The sequence below is a fragment of the Fusarium pseudograminearum genome, chromosome 2 (assembly GCF_000303195.2).
Source record: "Fusarium pseudograminearum CS3096 chromosome 2, whole genome shotgun sequence".
Lineage (NCBI taxonomy): Eukaryota > Fungi > Ascomycota > Sordariomycetes > Hypocreales > Nectriaceae > Fusarium > Fusarium pseudograminearum.
This window is the reverse complement of record NC_031952.1, coordinates 6,944,570-6,964,931: the sequence shown is the minus strand read 5'-3', so window position 1 is coordinate 6,964,931 and position 20,362 is coordinate 6,944,570. Positions and strand designations below refer to the sequence as shown.

The following is a 20,362-nucleotide window of genomic DNA, read 5'->3' as shown; positions in this document are numbered from 1 at the left end:
CTTGGTGATCTGTCCTGTAAACGGGCAGTGGGCGCAAGACTCGGGCGGAGCAGGGTTTGAGCGCTTGCTACGGGCGTCGAAGCCAGAGGGAGACTGTTGGATCTGAAGAGGTTGAATGGAAATAGAAATAACAATTGGGTCTGATGGCACGTAGCAATCCAATCACATTTGAATGTAAGTGTCTGTATCATCCATATTAACAACCGTTGACACCTACATAGTACCTTAGTAGCTTGGACATGTTTCTGTGTTTCTGAAAAGGCTGCATCATACCTGTCGCAGATCTTATGACTATCCAATCCTTCCTTGCGATAAAAAAGCATATAATTGCCCGCAGCACATAGACTGACTTTCTTTTCTTTTGTCTAAGCCATGGACGCGTGTTAGCCATGGAAGTCAAGTAAAGTCAAGTCAGGGGTGGAGTGCTCCCAAATTAAGCAAGGATCCAGGGTTTCCAACGGTTTTCTGCACCCAAATACAGAAGCTACTACTGCTATTAGTCGGCACTCCCGGATATGGACATACAGACCGCATCAGGTCACTTGGGCCGAACAATACAACATCTACTAGTACATCAAAGGAAGGATAATTGGAACTGGTGAAATGAGGTTTGATGCAGCAGAGTCGCACCACTGGATCGATCGGCTGTTAAGGGGAAATGTCGTGTTCATCATTGACCGTGAAGAGAAGGAGAAACAAGTGATGATATCAGCGTTGAGCCATAATTAATTTATCAATTACCCCTCGTTGATAAACATCACAAGATCAGCATCTGTCACATCGAACTGAACCTGATCGTCAAGTTGTGTTGAATAGATTGGCTGGCGTAATGGCGACTCGTGGCTCTGACATCCAACCACCAGACCATCCTGCGACAGCCCAGAAACAAACTCGGCAACGCCACGCGGGTTCCTGGCATACAGTAACACAGAGAGACAAGCATCTTGAGCGAATCAATCAACAACCACAAATATCCACTCTTCCGGATTCGTCCACCAGGCTGAGAAAGTGTCAATCTCACCACCAACGTATCGGGGAATTTCGTGACTGCCACCAAATCTCAATACATGGCATCATTCGCAAGGTGTATCAAGATCGAGTAACGCTCGCGCCCACCAACATCTCAAGCCATCCCAAGTTCCGTGCCCTGCCTGTGCCTCGCCTATGCTTATTGTTGGTCGCTTGCTGCCCAAATCCATAGACAGCAGGGGGCGGTCTAGGACCACTAACACAACCCACGCTCGTTTCACGACTCAGCTCTATCCTTCTGGCGTTATGCCATGAACAGGACGGTCAAGGAATTACCAGAAGCCGAGAGTAGCGGCACATGATTTCGGAAGTCACGCTCTTGCTAAAGAGGACTTCACCGCCTGCCAAGGAAGCCTCGCGGATGACGACGATGATTGCATCAACCTTTTAACAGTCGAGACAAGCGGCGTTTGAGCTCGGGCATCATGGTGGCACAATCAGGCTTTATCTTGCTTCTTTTCAACATGAATCGCGACCTGACAATGGAAGAACGCATCAGCAAAGCGACTAAGGCATCGCAACAGTCGGCTTCGCCGTTCGTGTTGGACATATTGTCTTTACATGCGATACGCGCGGACGTGTCGTGATGATGGGGCGTTCGTATGCCCTACGAGGCTACATTCATCATGCGATCCTCAAATCTACAGGTTTGACAGTTCAGATCGGCCAACAATGGCGACAATGGCGGTAAATGCGACATCAACGCCATCAACGCCATCAAGCAAGTCTTCGGCCAACGGCCGGTCATGTCAAACGCCATTGAGTGTATTCTAGCGTGTTTCCAATTCTTCTAATGCACATCATCACAAGCCATGACCAGCTCATTCTTATTTCCCCAACATTACCACTCTTTTCAAAGCAAAAGCTAACAAATGAAGGGTCTAACGAGGTATTACACGATACAACACTGCTATTCATAGGCCGTCACCATACTAATCTGTCATGATAGCCGAAATACTTTAGATTGCCAGGTGATGCTGGCGGGTCCATCATGGTCAAAGCTGTTTGCTAAATCCCCCATGTTCCGGCATCGCCGAAGTCTTCCAGAAGCATTCTGGCATTGCACTGCGTATTGATTATAACCTGGGTCTCAACGGCTCTTAGCGCTACTTATGAAGAGTCAGCCTCTCCACGAAATACGAGTGCATGAGTACCCATAGCTGTTATCCATCAATGCACCGGAGTGACTAGCAGAGTATTATTTTTGTTAGTGATCTCCATTTCATCTTCGTCTCATGACCAAATCCATTTACGCCGTTGACTTGGGACACAGCTAAGATTTCCACAAACAAACAAGAACCGCACGTAACGATGGACATGAGAAACCTTGGGCGAGTGTAAGCCACGGACGTTGTGAAGCATCGGTTGACAGCGCATCTTGTCTCAATCCCGTGATGCATTGTTACACAGGCAGTGTCCATCTTGTTAATGCATTCAATGTCTGCTTTATTCCCCATACATCGGTCGGTGCCATTGAGTTCTCTTGTCTGGCTTTGAGCTGTCCAGTGATCGGCATGTCAGGCTGCGCCGGTAGCATCGTGCGTTTTGCACAAAGAGCAGGTAACACTCCTTTGACAATTGCGTTTCTGCCAGGTACTTGTCAAAAGAGACATAACATTTGAGAGTGACGAGTGCCAAACATCAACTCGATGGATTATAATAGACTTGTAGACTAACTATGGTCACATCTAATACAAGGCCTATGTATCCATCCGACTCTTAGAAGTATGTAGATATTATGAATTTGTGAATGCTGAGTCTCTGAAACACCATGCAATATGTCAAGCGAGAATTATTGATACTCGGCTTCTGAGCTTCCGCGAACGTGTTACACAATAGCCGGGAGATTCGCCCGTAGTTTGCCCTTCCAATTCATCCTTTGCTGTGCATGGACACGCCTTGGATTTCCCCGAGACGGTTCCCGGCATCTGTCACTCCTCGGGAAGGATGATAACTCGTCGACTTAACATATCGGTTAAGTTAAGGTTTCGTCCGGTAGTGTTTTGAGAGCACATGGAGTGGTGATACCTCGTGAATTCGACAGAATTATCATTAAGTGAAACCAATAGAATTCCATGCAATTCAGTGTGAATATAACCAAGAATTTTTACCAGCACACACTTGTGTAACTTGGGTTCAACTACATGTCTAATGCACTTAAGACTGTGGATGATAGTTTTTGAAGTAATATATCATTTTAATATCCATTAACTTCTCCTGGTGTCTAAATGGTCTTTTTCTCTTTGTATGATTTTATTATTCCTTTGTTTCCATTTGAGGACTGAGATCCGCTGGCCACCATTAACACAAGCTGTCGGGGTCCTATCATCAATGTGATATTCCAAGCACGAGGGATAGTAAAAGGCCGAGCAACAGAACGATACTGTCGAAGCACTAACATGCAAGTTCAACATATCCCAGTGATGAGTTCACCCTTAAACAATACTGATGCGTACCTGATCTCGCAGGCTAATGGCTTTAGCTAAGAGCGGCCACCTTAGAGTAGCACAGGTAGTTATTGTTGAATGGGTTCGAGTATATCGTTCGCAGAGGTTCGGGGTAGATCAACAGTCGACTGCACTTCAAGTCGAGAACGGGAGGAAAGTCGCGTAGCTTTGAAACATCATGATGTATTATCTCGAGGACTGAAATTTTGCTCGGTATAGCCGTCAACTCCCGGTGGTTCCCCTCATATAAAATCGTCCCCCCTACAGCTTTCCAGACCTTGGTTCCGTAATTATTCGTTCTGCGATAGAAACAGCCCGAGACCGAAAGACGTGAGCCGCTGAGGGTCGATACGCATACACAGGGCAACTGAACAACAGAGGAAACCCATCCAATAATACAACCGCCCATTACTAACAGCCCGGGTTGTGTCAGAAAAGGGGAAACTATGGTGCATAGAATTTTGCAGACGCGAAAAAAGAACAGGAAATGTGAAAAACAATGAAAATAATAATGAAAAAGAGGTATCGCATCAGCCAGTGTATTTTCTTCCCCAAATCCACCACGAGTCAGCAGCCCGTATTGGAGTGCTCGCGTCCGGCTGAAGAAAGTTGTTGGTAGGGGTATGTGGTAAAGGTAAGGGGTGCGGTTCGTCACGTCGTCCTGCATTCGCTAATAGTCGAACTTAAGATGGGCATCTTTGGCTTTCGAATTCGATGGGCAATATAGTCGTTCGAACGCAGATGGTATAGAGGCCGCGAGCACGTACTGGCATTCATATATCCAGACAAATAGTTTCATGGTCGTGAACGACAATTAGTAAGCCCAGATTTTGAGCTGGCAAACGTTAGCAAGTCTTCATCTACTTTTCAGATTGTTCAAAATACTCACCAAAGAATCCCATGATCCTGTGCACAGGCTTGTACCGTCATTGCTCACGCCCAAGCAGCTGACACGGTTCTCGTGGCCAACAAGAGAGCCAACCTTCTCACCTCGGGTAATATCCCAGACCTAGATTCTCTATGTTAGCACTCCAGACATCATCACAGAGAGAACTGCTTGTGACACCACAAACAAAACCATGCTTACCTTGCACTCAAAGTCATCGTAACCGGCGAAAAGAAGACGTCCCGATACCGAGGTAGCCACGGAAGTAATACCGCAAAGAATGGACTCGGACTACCGATCATGTTAGCATACACAGAACCAGTTTGACAAAAGCTCTACTTACCCCGTAAAGGTTGAGTTCGCGATCCGCACGAATATCAAAGAGTCGGCAAGTAGCATCGTCGGATCCAGTTACGAATGAGTGGCCGTCAGGGAAGAATTGGATGGCGTTGATATCGGACTCGTGGCCAGCGAAAGTCTGAACAGCCTTTCCAGCACGGATATCCCATAGCTTGGCGAAAGCATCGCAAGCACCGGAGATAAAGGTGTTTTGGTTGGTAGGGTTAAGGCTGATGCTCATGACGTCGCCGAGGTGGTCGGCGAACTCGGTAACCTTCTGACCTGTCTCGATATCCCATTTCATACAGGTCATGTCACCAGACGATGTTAGGATGCTGCGGTCGTTGATGAATCGACAGCAGGAAAGGTAACCAGCATGACCTGAAAGCTCACGGGCAACACGAGTAGGACCGTCGCGTTGCTGGTTCAAGTTGTAGATGGAGCAGATGTTGTCGAGACCACCACAAGCAACAAAGTTACCACTAGGGGCGTAGGCGCAGGTCATGACCCAGGAGGATCGCAGGGGAATGGCGTGCACTTTGTTGGTGGTGTAGGCATCCCAAATAATGAGCTTGCCATCTTGCGAAGCAGAAACTAGGTGCCTCCTGTCGGTTGACCAGTGCATGGCGTAAATCTTGGCCAAGTGACCCTTCAGCGTTCGCTTGGCCTTCATGAGCTGGTTCTTGGGAATAGGCTCATGTGCCTGTTGCGCGACAGCGCGAACTAAAGAATTGAAAAAGATCTGGTCAGCATTGATTTCTCTAGAGTGTGCGTCATGTTGATGAGACGCGTAGCAATAGAACGGGAGCCTTGTCGAGTGGCCGCGGTGATTTCGTCCGCCAGCAGTGCTGGGAGTTGGCTAGGCAATCGGGAGGCACGTACGAGTTGTGTCGGCAAGGTCATCCTTCTTCCTCTTAATTCGGTCCTTCAGAGTTTCGGCTTCGCGACGAGCCTGCTGAATTCGCGATTGCATAGCCTCGGGGGAGACATCATTGTTGCCTTGGGAATTCATCGTGATCGGCCGGGTGAGTGGTGTCGGGTGGTTGACGCGCGACAGGAGAGATTAAACGAGATTCCGGGGACCAAGAGGCGGTGTCGAGATGAGAATCGAGAAGAGGAACGACGATACTCAGGTCCAAGTCGAGCTCAAGGGGAACAGAGCAGAAAAGAGCGACTTTCGAGAAGAGAAATTGACGATGGACGAAAACAGGAGCTCGGCCGGCTGAGGATGGTAGATGGATTGAAATGGGCGAAATGCAATGCAAGTGGAGAGGGAAAGGCCGGAGAGAGAGAGAGAGCTGGAGGAGAGAGGAGCGAGAAGGATTGTGAGTGGTAGGGGCCCTTTAGGGGGAAGGGAATGCGAGCTACAGACTACAGTACAGGGGGGCGTGTGCCCGGCGTTGAGTGGATAATCTAAGAGTGGACGACAAGTGGGCGCGGGCTCGACTTGGCCAGTGGCATCGGGAGCGGCAACGACAGGATGATGCCCGCGGACAGGTTAATGAGGTAAGGTACGGATACAGACAACCTACTACTGCCTGCTGCTGAATCACGGGATAATACTCTGTACCTATCACTGCTACAGTTACAGTTGCAATCTGGGCATACTGAGAGTTTTATAGGATAGAACGATGGAAGAAATGGAACCTGTTACATGCATTAGTACGTAGGTAAAACAACAAGCTCGTGGATCCTGACCACAGATATGGTAGCTATTGTTTTTCATGGTTTTCTTAAATATTAAAAGAAATTTATTTCTCAAAGATTGTACTGCCCAGCGCTTACTTGCTGTACCTGAACGATAGGCGGCTGCAGCTTTGTCATATCTCGGAGTATCAATTCTAACATCGTTCCATATCATATTTCGCACGGTTAGAAATGCAAATGGCTGGCCTGGATGTACATTATCTTCTGTGATTCCGTCATCAAAAACAAAGTACCTGCCATCAACCTATTTCGCATCTACAAAAAAAGCCCCTCCATGCATTACAGTGGATGCTACTGCTGCACGAACCTGCAGCTAGGGGAACCCTGCGGTCGCCGCCGTCGCTCCGACCCTTTTTGTTCACTCCAGCCATGGAACCTTGCCCGGTTTCTCTCCATCCATCCATCCTTTCCCGAGCCAAGCTGCAACCATCAAATCAAACTTCATGTGCCTAATGTACCATCGGAATCGTCACATTACATATGCTACGATAGTTGAACCGAAAAAGAAAATCCCAGAAACATCATGGGAGCCCTCAATATCGTCCAATCTGGGCTTGTTAACCCGAAAAACTTGACTACTTAATACGAATAGCCGATTGGTTCTTCCACGATGGCAACCAGCTATGTACAAGCATCAGATGCAATTCAAGATAACCCAGCCCCTGACCTCGTCTGGCATCACCAACTGAGCCCACCCAGACTTCTATTAGAAGCTCGTCCCGTCCACTGAGCGACCGATCCAGGTCGTCCTGACAGCGAACACGGCTAGAGCCTCGCCCCAGAGCGGAGAGCCTTAACCCGAGCTGGGTAGGTGGAAGACTCGAAGGCGCACCACCCCCAAGCCAGATTGCTACTCAGATTGCGCCTACGCCTACCCACCAGAGACACTGAGGTGATCTCCCGCCAAATTTGACCAAGCTCCAATACCCCAAGGACCGTGAACAACAACAGTCAATTACTAACCCAAGCTTCAACCAGTCAAGTCAGTACGTACCTGGAGATCCATAACTTAGTACCCGGGTCATCTCGTTGCCAACGTCTCTTGACATGACTGAAACAACAGCAGTCGTCTTTATTCGGTTCCCTAACAACTTATTTCAGGGGAAATACTCAGTGTCTGCTTTCATCGATTATCAGCAAATCACACGTCACATAATTTTGACTAGTTGCTAGTAGTCCCGGCCAAGACAAATCCAGAGTCCGCGCTACTTGTTGCCATCCAAGAGATGATCTTTCGCTTGATACACATAAGGAGAAGCTAGTCCCAGAGAGCTCCAAATCCGCCGTGAGCTGTTTTTGACCCACGACCTTTGGACCTTGTCAGCTCCACTTGTATAATTAAATCTTCGCTGCCTTTTCGGCTATTATTATGTCGCAAAAACTCCCCCGGAAAGGAGTTTCGAGAGTCAAGACCTTGCATAGCTTAACTAAGGGAAGCTAACGGCCTGCACTACACGAACAAGACAGTTGCCATGGGTCCTCACATCTCACGCGGCTATACAGACGGTTCCTGATCGCTCTGCAGTTGGAATGAGGAGAAACAAATACTTATCAGCCTTGGCTTAAGTGGTCACTGCTTTTACAAGAAACATCCCCATGTCTTCGAATTGGCTTCCGTGCCATGCAAGGTTCTCCGGCATCCTCGACCCAGCATTTCGGGCTGGGTTGACTGACTGGTGAAGATTCCGGTGGCTGTTGCTATGAGACAATGTTGAGCAGAGACAACATAAATCACCCAAGCAGTTCAGTGTCTTGTCGGTGACTCTGCCCAGATTTCAGACTTGCAATTGCTTTATCATCGTACGTCCTAACCAATACTGGTTATTCTGTTTCTGGCTTTTGAACGCATCAAATTTGTAGATGTTTTCGTTCGAGAAGGTTTGTTAATTCGAGACATTAGGACGGGTAGGTGGATGGATCCGGAGAATGTTGTGGACTCAGACTTTAGAGCCCCGATGAACCCTAGTTTCGACAGGGCTGTTTTGACCACTGATGCAATATCAAACCAGGTCGTGTCCATAGCAGAAATTGCTGTTGCAATCTACAACATGTTGTTTTCGTCGCCTAGGTCACGTCCTGGCTGCCGATCAATCTTCAACACAAAGCCTCTGACTAACCGTCGGAATCAACAACTTTTATGTTTGTCTCTGGTTCTAGCCCCAACCCAAGGAAAGCCGCTCATTGATACAACTACTCCTCGATTCTGTACCACCAAACCCACCCGTTCCTTATCCATTGTCGACAGCTTGTATAACTAACTGCCTGCCACTTCACAGCTCAACCTAAAACAAAGGTTACCGTCCAGCGTTTGTGAGACGCTCAAGTTCGTCGGAGTCTGCAGTGCACACATGTGCCGATGTTGACAATGTGGATACGGGGGATTCGGTACCTGCAGCAAAGTGCAACCTTCAAAAGTGCGTACAGATACTGTAGCGCCTCCAAACCCAGCATATATGAGTAAATGCCAGTTAATATTCTAATCTCGTACTTGATTACTAATTTAGTCATGATCGATCCGGCTTGATAGCTCGTGGTCTTCATCAAGAAGACTTCTCTAGCCTTGGAGTTGAGGCTTCATTTTGGCGTGCTTACTTCCCACCCTCGTACTTCAAAATACGGATAACATGCCTAGCTTTAAGCTCCGTTAGTTCAGAAGTCTTGCATACATATGCTTTTAGTGTAAGATCACAGGCCCCAACGCAATTTGCCATCTCCCCAAGATACCCACCCTCTTGACAGGCCCCTGCATCTTAGAGTGAGTGAGGTTAACCCCCAGTCCCTGGTCTATTCCTAGTCCGGAAGAGTGCGCCATGTTGTAAGTACGTACCGTTGTAAAGATGTCTGCCCCTGATCAACTTTACTCAAAGAGTTGTCGACATTTATTAGTTACGGATATTATGTTCTCCATCTCTGAGGTCTCTCCAGCAAATAAGTCCTAGCTTTTTTTTCTGGAATAATACATACGTCGGGTAATATCCCATGCTGAATCCGTTAACCGATCAAGTCATTGGTTACGGCATTGCGCTATATCTCGCAGTTGACAATTTCGGTCTTTGAGCCTGTCCAGGGTCTCCCGGTATAGCTAAAATGCTGCTGGATGTCACGTTAAGAGACACCAAGCAAGCGACGTTCGATGGCTGAATTTGTTACAGAGTATACACTCTGACATTGTCTCTCATCGTCCTTCATATCCTCTTTTGCTTGTCTGGTTTTCAGCCACCATCGTAATCAAGTCAAAGCTGACCTATCGTACCTAGTTTCCATGTACCTACACGTCCATGAGTCGAGTGCAGGCAGTAGTATCTGGAACCAGCCGGCTTGGCGCCCCTTACCTACAATATGCACTTGTCTGTAGGAAAGCATATCCCAATGACTAGCTTCTGCAGCAGACCATCTAACCTCCCCGGTGTACGACTCATGGCATGGCTGTGTTGCTTTGTTGATCCTCAGCCATCCTACTGCCATTGCCAGCTCTGCGCGTTTTTTCCTCCGTAAAGATAAGACGCTCGAAACGTGCTCGATATTCATATACCGTGAGCTGGACTGACAATATCAACATGCTCGAATTGTCTCTAAATGATGCCTGCATTTTCTGAACTGCCGTGAACTGAATTGTTGATGTTATGACCATGACTCAGGAACCATGAACCCTGTAACGTGGCCTGGCAGAGGATGTGCTTTGACACAGAAGCGATGTGTAGAACCAACGACGATGCTGTCGGATCGAGTTGATTAACATTGGATGGTTGAGTAACTTGAATGTCCTTTTGCTTCCAATGGAGCCCGCAGGACAACATGGTCTAAGTTATCGTTGTCTGCTCTAAGAAGGATAGGATGGTCGTCAAACCGGTGTACGTAGCTTACCCTATAGTGATCACTTTTTGACAGCGATTTTATATAACCTCAATACCACCTGGTGACTAATTGAATACACTTGGCCAAATACCGATAAATGCTATATGCCTTATTAATTTGGCTCGTTCGATGTAATAAAAAGGGTCAAGTATAATGCGTTGCACTCCTAGGATGTGTTTGAAACTCAATGCCGATGTTGCCAGTCATACAATGCATATGATGGATACATAAGTTAGACATACTATCAAGCGAATGAATAAAAAAAGGAGACATGCCGAAAACTTTTCAAATACGTTATATTGATAACCACACCCGGAACTTTGATACTATAGTTCTTATTAGTTAAAGAGGCCGAGTTGGATATTGGAAGTATGCTAGGGTGACGAGACTGACAACTAACTAACACATTCGCAAACTTGACCCTAAGAAATTTATGGTAGCCATTTTTGAAACAGCTCTAATGTAGTATTGATCACGCGTGTGTCCACGGGGAGTTTGTCATACCTCCCTGTGTATCTTTCCCGCAGTTGGCATATTGCTCCTTGCGAAGACAACTGGTTCATTGATCAACGACTCATTTGGATGTTTGAAAACAACTGAACCTTGACTGTTGAACTTCGCGCAACTCACGAGGGAAGTCTTAAATATCACCGTACACAATATCTGGTATCAGTGGACAAACATCTGGTGCATGAACCGGCCAGTTGCTCTATTCTTCATAAACACGAATAGTCCTCCTTGTGACTCTTACTATAAGTCATTTGGTGTCTTGTCTATCTTTTGGAAAGACATATAGCTATATAAAACGTGCAAAACCTTATCAGCGAGTCTCTGCCCAACTCTTGAACCAATCTAGTGCTTCGGGGTTCGCAACGCTGGCGTTGGTCTTGACCTTCATGCCGGAAAGGATTTGCTTCACAGCAACTTCGATCCTACGTTGACTATTAGTATCATACGACAATTTAAAAAATCTAACACGGGGTGTACTCACTTCTTTCCGTTACTCGTCTTGGGCACCCCCGCTCCACACTCCTCGACTACTCCAGGAACGTGTCGAGGGCTCAGCTCAGCCTTGATCTTGGACTTTATCCGTAGACGGAGGTCATCGTTGAATTCATGTCCGGGAACCATTACAACGAAAAGACAAACAGTCTCATCAGAGTCTGTCTCCCGTCGACGTCCGATGCACACAGCATCTTCAATCTCGGCAGCAAAGAAGCGTGTGAGAATGTTGTAGATCTCAGCAGATCCGAAACGTACACCAGACGGCTTCAGCACGCCATCTGATCGACCAAGCATGACCAGACTTCCAGTCGAAGGGTCGGGGATCTTGACAAAGTCACCATGATGCCATACAGCACCGTTCACTCCGCAAATGTCTTCGAAACGCTCAAAGTATGCCGACTTGTACTTGGCCTCTCCGCTGGGACCGAAGAATGTGAGAGGTTGACACAAGAACGGCTTAACACAAACGAGATCACCGGGCTCATCGGCATTGATTGACTCTCCTGTAACCGAGTCGACAGCACGAATGGCCATACCGAGACCAGCACACTGGATCTCACCAACACGAACAGGAAGAAGTGGACAAGGGGCACCAAACAGCGAGATAATATCTGTGCCACCAGTGATGGAGCCGAGGTTGATGTGTTTAGGGAAGGCTTCGTAAACGAATTTGAAGGTAGATGGAGGAAGAGGCGAGGCGGTCGAGTAAATAGCCTGTAATCGAGAGAGATCGATCGAGCTGTCACGGACAGGGTAGACATTATTGGCTTCCAAAGCAGTCAGATAGGCAGCCGAAGTACCAAAGTGAGTGACCTCGAGGTCGGCGAGGAGACGTGGGAGTGAGAGATGGGCATGAGGTCGGAAGGGAGAGCCAGAGTACACAACGACAGTGGATCCCACGGCGAGAGCTCCTATACTCCAGTGCCACATCATCCAGGAGGTAGTCGTATAGTAGAGCATTCGGGATGCCGAGTCGAGTGAGCAATGGAGGAGATGCTCCTTCTTATGTTGGAGCAGTGTACCCAGCGCCGTATGAACAATGGCCTTGGGAAGACCAGTGGTTCCGCTGGAATAGAGGACATATAGAGGATGGCCTGGAGGGAGTTGCTCAAATTTCAGGGGCTCTTCTGAAGCAGACTCAAGCATTTTGGTGTAGTCAACAGCTGCCACTCCGTGTTTCTCAAGTTCTTCGAGGCCAAGACCTCCGGAGCTGATGTTGTTGATTACAACCACCCTTTCAAGACCATTATCCTTCAACGCACCCACAATCTCTGTCGTTTTTGATACGCTAGACCACTCCTTACCATTGTAGACAGTGCCATTGTCCGCAAATAGCACTTTGGGAGCGATCTGGTTTAGACGATCTAGTACGGCTGAAACGCCATTGTCGGGACTGATACCGGTCCAGATGGCGCCTATCGCTGCCGCTCCGAGCATAGCAACAATTGCTTCAACATGGTTAGAGACAAAACCCGCCACAACATCGTTGGGCTTGAGGCCGGCTGCACGCAGAGCATTGGAGCAGCGGCGTACGGCGTCACGGAGCTCGGCCCACGAAGTAGTCACTGTGGAGTTGGGCAACTCGGTCACGGTTATCACAGCCGGGGCCGAAGGTTCGGGTTTTGGAGAAGTTGCAGGAAAGAGTAGGTTTTCGGCAAAGTTGAGAAGCGAGCCGGAGAAGAAGTCAGGCCGAGGATACATGGGAGCATTTTGAGGGAGGACCTGTTGGTGAGTTTAGTTGAGTTTCCGAGTGTTGAAGTCGGTCCAGCGTCCAGCCATCTCACTTGAGAAGTCCCGCTTACACCTGGAATTTCATACCTCGTCAAAGGGCTTAGACGCTGTGACACCGGCGAAATGCCAGACTTCCTCCCAAAATGAAGAAACATCGTCGATGGACCACTTGTAGAGCGCTGGGTAGCCGTCAAGACTCAGACCGTGCTTTTTGTTGACATGCTCAAGAAACTTCCACATGTGTGTGGACTTGGGATCTGGGTGTTGCCAAAGAACATTGTCCTCGGAAGGGGGCGCTGCAGCAGAAGGCGCAAGCTTATCAATTGACATGACGGGCATTGAGGTGGTAAAGAAGGGAGTTTATGACGCCAACCGAATCCTCGGCAAAGATATACGTTGAGGGGCAATTTATGATGAGTTGGGGAAGATGTAATGAGTGCGGAGGAATAGAACAGTCAAAAGATTGGAACAGTTTTGCGAAACCACCTTGAATTGAAGCAATGGAAGAAGAAACTTTTGATATTTGAAAGGATTTGACAACTTCCAAGTACAACGGACCTGAGATTCCGTCTTTTTCAATGAGCTCGGAACCGGAATGCATCTCCAAGTGCCGTGTCTATCTATCGCGAACCGCTGAAAGCCGTCCCCTCCCGATCTCGGTTCCTCCCCGCCATCGAGACGGTGCTCCGAAGTGGCTGTGGTGGGGGAGGCTGATGATGTGTGGCTTCTGTCTTAAACCGAGGGAGTGTCCAATCATGATGCTATCAATACAAACAGTGATGAGTTGCCATTAGTATGCTTGGGACGGTGATGAAGTTCTTCTTTGGAATCTTAGTGGGTGCTGAAAGGTATCAGTGATATGATACTCAGAAGCACGAAAGGGTCATCCAGAGGCCGCGTGTTGTAATCTTTCTTGATCGCTACTGATTAAACGACCGTATCCAGGTTTCTTGCCAGGGGTAAGTACGCACGCGAGTTGTAGACAGCGCTTATATATCTTGGAAACAAACGAATCAATTTACCGTGTCAAAAAGAATGCCGAATGCTACGTATTATGACACGATTGTCCAAGCTCCATCGGAAAGCCGAAGCAAAATCGCGTTGTTTGGCACTTTGGCGAGATTAAGTGTTTTGACCTCGCCTGAAGTCCTCGCTTTGTACCGACCGTTGAAACTCGGCATGCTCGATTTTCCTAAACTTCCGAAATGAAAGCCATGATTCGGACCCCGAGGCCCTTACTCATGTAGGTAATACCTGATCTGTATACAAGGTAACATCATAAGTCATGGATGGTATTTGCGCAGGAGCTGAGACAAGCTGGTATCACAGCAGGGATTGGCACTGGAACTTAGAAGCGCCGAGCACAACATCGAAGATGGATAATGATATGATGTTCTCGTGAAAAGTGCCTCGAAAATTTAACTGCGTAGCTGGACCGGCCCCAGAAAGTAAAGACTCCAATGTTTGGCTCATATGATTATCACTGTTCGTGCGCATTAGCTGAGCTGAGAAAGAGCTGGCGGTGAGGCCTACTTCACATTAGACGATCTTGTTCATATTTGATTCCGAGTACAGAGTAGCGTCTTGATCTGGGTCATAGATGTCGGTGTGCTGTACAAGCGGATTCATGCAGTTGCCCTTTTGCGCATTGGGACTCGCGCCATCTTCGTATGTACATGCCTACCGCAGCGTACAGCAATGAACAAAAGTCTTGTTAATTCGATCTCTTGATTCGATTTCATGGCCAGTATTTCATCATTATTCTGGAAATTGTTATAAGAAGGACTGATATATACCGTGGAGTTCCAGCTGTACTATGTATGGGAACGTCTATATTCTGTCTTTGTATTGGACCCCTGTCAAATTGTTAGTACAACTTCGCTACCGCTGGCGCCGCTGCAGACATCCCGTTCCAGATACACTACAAACAACCCAGGCAGCTAGCTAGGTAGTCTCGATTGCTCAGTTTGTTACCAAAGAAAGACTATCCAAGATTGAGATGTTATCTTGAGAATTGGTCCTTGTGACAACCATCACGACCAGTAAATAAATGTCATCATTGTCGCCGGCTGCGACGGAGAGTTCAGAGCTTGGGCACGGCAATGCCCCTGGATGATGACATCTCACTTCCTTTTAGTTTCAGCATGACCAACGATGGAAGAGCACAAGGTCTGATGGTGGTGAACCGCGGCCCCTTGACAGGTCTGCCATTCGCTACCGAGATTTGGGGTGGCAAGAAAACTTGACTCGACAGTGCAAGAGAAGAAATAATTCTGGTCACTTTATCACACTTACGACCACAGCTACTGTGCATTTATTTTTGACACTTTTCACTTGAAGTTTCGCAATTTCTTCAGCAAAGAATTTTGGTCCGAGCCGAGCTTAAATGAAAAATGTGGCGCTTCCTTTTAAAGTCTCCCGAGTGTTCCCATTCGCAGGCCGGAGAGCTCGGATCTAGGGCATTGAACGACTGCTACCTGGTCACCGATTAAGGAGAGAGAGGGAGCCAACGATGATATTGATGATTACGGATACAATACAGAGTTGCTTTCATCCGTACGAAGTGGGCAGAATAATAATCTACTGGGTACTAAGGTTGTCACTCAAGAACGCACGGGGCCTAAACCATCGACAACACGCGCTTCGCCTTGAGAGGCTGAATGTCAAAGGCAGCGAGTCCCTTGTAAAGGAATCCTCGTGAACAAGGGAGAGGGGATGAGGCAAAAAAAAGGCGAAACGGAAAAAGACCGTTCTGCAGGACCCCGCTGGTTAACCCCTTGAATCTATTGTTTCTGTCTGTAGGTTCTGTTGTGTGTGTTTCTCGTACATCGTACATCGCATTTCTGGTGACACAGTCAGCTGCTGCTCAGGTACATGTAAACAATGCAACTTTAAACTTGTCTACGGTCTTGATTTCCAATGGATCTGTCAGTCGGGCAAAGTCCAAGCCAGAGCCAGTCTTAGGTAACTAGTACCGTTTGTGTCCCCGCTGTTTCCCGTGGAGCGAAAACCTGGACTTTGATTGTTTTTTAATGCACCGAGATCCTTCCACTTTCTGCCGTCGATTCCGCTGCTGCACTTGCATTACTGCACGTTGGTGTCGAATAATTAATCAAGACCACCGTCTGTTTCGTTTCCATCATCTTTCCTTTCTTTTATCACCACTCACTCGGTTACTGTTTGCTCGTTGTTCTTCAGCAGACAGGCCTCGGCCGAGTGATCAAGACACTAATAATAAACTCCCAGCCACCCGGGCGGTCATCGCATCTATTACCAGTGCTCTGTACTCTGTACTTGATGGTCGATTGATTTACTCGATCGTCAATTTCTTATTCTTGATCTCGATCAATGCTGGTTATCCTGCATTGGTCAAATACCTGGTCACTCAATTCAGCTTGACTCGAGTCTTGACGATACGTACGACGCCCTTGCGTTGCGGCCTGATCGATTTGATTCGATTCGAGCTTGGATCGATCTCCCTCGGATCTTTCAACTCTTGTCTCGGGGCCTGGAATCTGGTTCTCTGTTAAACAGTAGCTGAACTAAATTGACTGGGTAAGTCAGCAAGCATTTCCTTTTCATCCTCTTAAAGAATCCGAGATCGCCTCAGTGTCTCGCTTGGAACCCAATTCCGCTATTCCCCTGGTATTCTTCCAGCAGATCATCTGGTGTTTTAAGCTGTTCCTGGCTGGACCACGGCTGGATCCGCTAAGAGGCCCACAAGCAATTTGCAGTCGGCGGATCTTTACTTTCCCAGTTTGATTCGACGCCACCTCCTGCGTCCCCCTGTCCTGACCAGTCCTGTGCTGTGCTTGTGCTGTGTGCTGCGTCTCCTGGACCACGCACCACTTACCTAACACCTCAAGAGTTTAAACTCGCTTGTCACCTCTTATCAAAAAGAATCTCCTTCATCAACATTTATTGTACCGTGCACAGTTCCAGCTCAACTCAACCTTCTTTCTCGCCATTGCTTGTGTTGCAGCTTGTTCTGGCCACGGTGCATACTTGATTTCATCTTGTTCTTTGCACTGCTTGGCATTTCTTTTCACAATTGCATTGGAAGCACTCAACCTTTCACAATCTCCTATTCCGAGAATATGCATTGCGGCCAACGTTATTGCTGATTCTATTATTCAAATTCAATCCCAAGCTGACACTCGCTCGTTGCCAGACTCTCAAGTCCTTGTGCTTCAGTAAACAACTCGGTGCCGTACCCTCTGCCGGCCTCCTCGCGATCTAGCCTCCCTTCCGCTTGCGCATCACCACCGACGCACCTTTGCCAGGAGAGATGCCCCGTCGGCTGAATCCATTTTCATCCTCGTCCTCCATGTCTCAACCCGTCAAGTCGGGCGAGAGGCGCCCCTCCACCTCAAAAGGCAACCGTATCTCCAACTTCTTCTCCAGTAGCCCCAAGTCTACCGGCGCCCAACAAGCTCTCGCCGCTGTTCAGCAGAACCAGGCCACCGCTACTGGCTTTTCTCCCTCTCCTGGCCTGCCAACCATTTCCCTCTCCACTGCCAGCCCTGGCGACCCCAACAGCATCGATACTTCGACGACCACTATCTTCCAGCCCCAGACCGCTGAGGAGATTGACCGCCAAAAACGAGCAGATGCCCAGTTCGGCCCTCTCCTTCACTCAAGTCATCGATACACTAGCCAGTCTCATGGAGAGCCTCTCGAGCCCCCCGTCGAAGACGAGCCTCCTTATTACTTCATCCTGACCACCTACATCAGCTATCTTATTCTGATTGTTCTTGGTCACATTCGAGATTTCTTCGGCAAACGTTTCGGAAACCCCAAGCACTACCGCGCTCTCAAGGCCAGCAATGGCTACGCCGCTCTTAACAGTGATTTCGACAACTTCTATGTCCGACGTCTCAAGATGCGTTTGGATGACTGCTTCGCTCGCCCTACTACTGGTGTCCCTGGCCGATTCATCACTTTGATGGATCGCAGGTCCGATGACTTCAACCGCACCTATCAATACACTGGCACCCACACCGAGACTCTCAACATGAGTTCCTACAACTACCTTGGCTTTGCTCAGTCTGACGGACCCTGTGCTGATGCTGTCGAGGAGTGTGTCAAGCGCTATGGTATCAGCTTCTGCAGCCCTCGTGGTGCTGCTGGTACTTCTGATCTTGCTCTGGAGGTTGAGCGCGAGGTCGCTGACTTTGTTGGAAAGCCTGCTTCCATGGTCTTTTCTATGGGTTACGTTACAAACTCCAGCTCTTTCCCCGCCATTGTCTCCAAGGGTTGTCTGATTATCTCTGATGAGCTCAACCACGCTTCTATCCGTGTCGGTGCTCGTCTCTCTGGCGCTGTCATTCAGTCCTTCAAGCATAACGATATGATCGACCTCGAGCGTGTTGTGCGTGAGGCTATCTCTCAAGGTCAACCCCGCACCCACCGCCCCTGGAAAAAGATTCTTGTTGTTGTCGAAGGTCTCTATTCAATGGAGGGCACCATGTGTGATCTTCCTGGTATCCTCGCTTTGAAGAACAAGTACAAGTTTTACCTGTTTGTCGATGAAGCTCACTCCGTCGGTGCTCTTGGACCCCGTGGTCGCGGAGTCTGTGATTACTTTGGCATCGATCCTGCTGAGGTTGATATTCTTATGGGAACCCTGACAAAGTCCTTTGGCGCCAACGGTGGTTACATCGCCGCCGACAAGCACATCATCGAGAAGCTCAAGAACACCAACGCTGCCACCCAGTACGGCGAGACACCCGCGCCTTGTGTTCTTATGCAGATTCTGGCTTCTCTGAAACTCATCACTGGCGAATTGTGCCCTGGCCAAGGTGAAGAGCGTCTGCAGCGTATCGCCTTTAACTCTCGTTATCTGCGCCTTGGATTGAAGCGTCTCGGCCTCATCGTCTATGGCCATGACGACTCTCCTATTATCCCTGTTATGCTCTACCACCCTGCCAAGCTTCCCGCCTTCAGTCATGAGATGCTTCGACGTAACATCTCTGTCGTGGTCGTCGGTTACCCTGCCACCCCGCTCATCAGCTCCCGAGCCCGTTTCTGTGTTTCAGCTGCACACAACAAGGAGGATTTGGATCGTCTGCTGGCGGCCTGCGACGAAGTTGGCGACACCCTGCAGATCAAGTTTTCCACGGGTGTAGCCGGCGGTCTGGACCATCTCCCGGAAGGCGTCTCACCTGAGAACGAGGAAGAATGGAGGAGGGAAAACCGAATTCCTATCAAGGCCCCTCGCTGGCGCCTGGAGGATGTCATCCGACATGGCGTTCAGGATTCCAAGCTCCCCCTTCGCTAATAATCTGGCCCTAATCAAATCTTTGTTTCCGGTGTTTGACACATGCTTTTTAATCGACCTATGTGCTCAGAAGTTTTCTGAGTGGCGTTTATGCAATTACATAGATCTGTCCTGTAAAGGAACACGACGCCGTACGACGTTTAATGTCCTTGATTCCTTTCAATGGCTAGCTGCATAGCTGTCGCTTCTTTTGCACACGTACTCTTATACGAGAGGTTTTGGAATGGGTTGGCGGAGTTGAAGGCGTGTTGAGGTAAAGGCCATTTTTTGGAATGGGTATAACGAGGAAGACTCAGCAAATTACCTTGATCAATAGGTTAAGATTGCAGAGTATGGCATATAGAATAATTATTAGACGACGTATATAAGAAGGAACGTATAGTTCTCCTTCGATTAATCAAACAAAATTATGATCAGATATATTCGCTTGTCACTTATCCCTGCCATTGCCGGTGATGATAACTAGTTTCGTTACTATGCATTCACTTGTTATACTGCTGCAATCTTACGCTTCACTAGTGAGTAGACTGTTTGATGAAGCCAAGTCATATGTCTGTCTGAGGGACGAGTGCATGATGGTTACGGATGGAAACCCCCGAATGTTCAAGTGGGAATGCTTATGGTTCGCTCTCAAACGGACAATGTTTCCTTAGAATACCTCTTATTGTCCTGTCTCTCGATTGAATTACGGCCATCAGCCCCAACCGTCGATATTAGTCCCTTCATATCGCATTGCCCTGGTGTTCAAGTCTAGTGATGTTTGAAGGAGAGACAAACTGAGGTTAATTGAGCCGACCAGGAGTTCGATACATATCAGCAATCGACTTTAGGGCTTGGAACATGTTTTAAACCCGCAGCTGAGACTTTCCCAAACACATGTTGCTAGTAGACACAGAGTCATGTTTGCAGACGGCAATGGACTTGTTCGTTTGTTTATCGAAGAAACAATGACCATCCAATGGCTGATTGAGAGATGCATAGGTTCAATAGTTAGTAGGCAGATGGTAAACAGGCTACAGTACAGAGTAGAAGCACCTATAACAATAGCGGGTGAGGGCCTGGCCGGGACATAGCAGGGGGATG

At 48.1% G+C, this 20,362-nt stretch overlaps 3 protein-coding genes across 3 annotated transcripts; 1 reads left to right on the top strand and 2 right to left on the bottom strand.

The window, feature by feature from the left end:
* Nucleotides 1–4,290: 4,290 nt before the first annotated feature.
* Nucleotides 4,291–5,713, bottom strand: FPSE_00124 (uncharacterized protein; the record flags this gene model as incomplete). The annotated part of the gene is made up of 5 exons (XM_009253244.1): nucleotides 4,291–4,311; nucleotides 4,366–4,485; nucleotides 4,564–4,653; nucleotides 4,706–5,424; nucleotides 5,584–5,713. The coding sequence occupies 5 exons, from the start codon at nucleotides 5,711–5,713 to the stop codon at nucleotides 4,291–4,293; spliced, it is 1,080 nt and encodes a 359-aa protein (XP_009251519.1).
* Nucleotides 5,714–11,083: 5,370 nt separating this feature from the next.
* FPSE_00123 (uncharacterized protein) lies at nucleotides 11,084–13,329 on the bottom strand (the record flags this gene model as incomplete). The annotated part of the gene is made up of 3 exons (XM_009253243.1): nucleotides 11,084–11,195; nucleotides 11,255–12,990; nucleotides 13,087–13,329. 3 exons carry the CDS (start codon nucleotides 13,327–13,329, stop codon nucleotides 11,084–11,086), a joined length of 2,091 nt encoding a protein of 696 aa, XP_009251518.1.
* Nucleotides 13,330–17,326: 3,997 nt separating this feature from the next.
* On the top strand, nucleotides 17,327–19,279 carry FPSE_00122 (uncharacterized protein; the record flags this gene model as incomplete). Its single annotated transcript, XM_009253242.1, has 1 exon — nucleotides 17,327–19,279. One exon carries the CDS (start codon nucleotides 17,327–17,329, stop codon nucleotides 19,277–19,279), a length of 1,953 nt encoding a protein of 650 aa, XP_009251517.1.
* Between the last annotated feature and the right edge of the window lie 1,083 nt (nucleotides 19,280–20,362).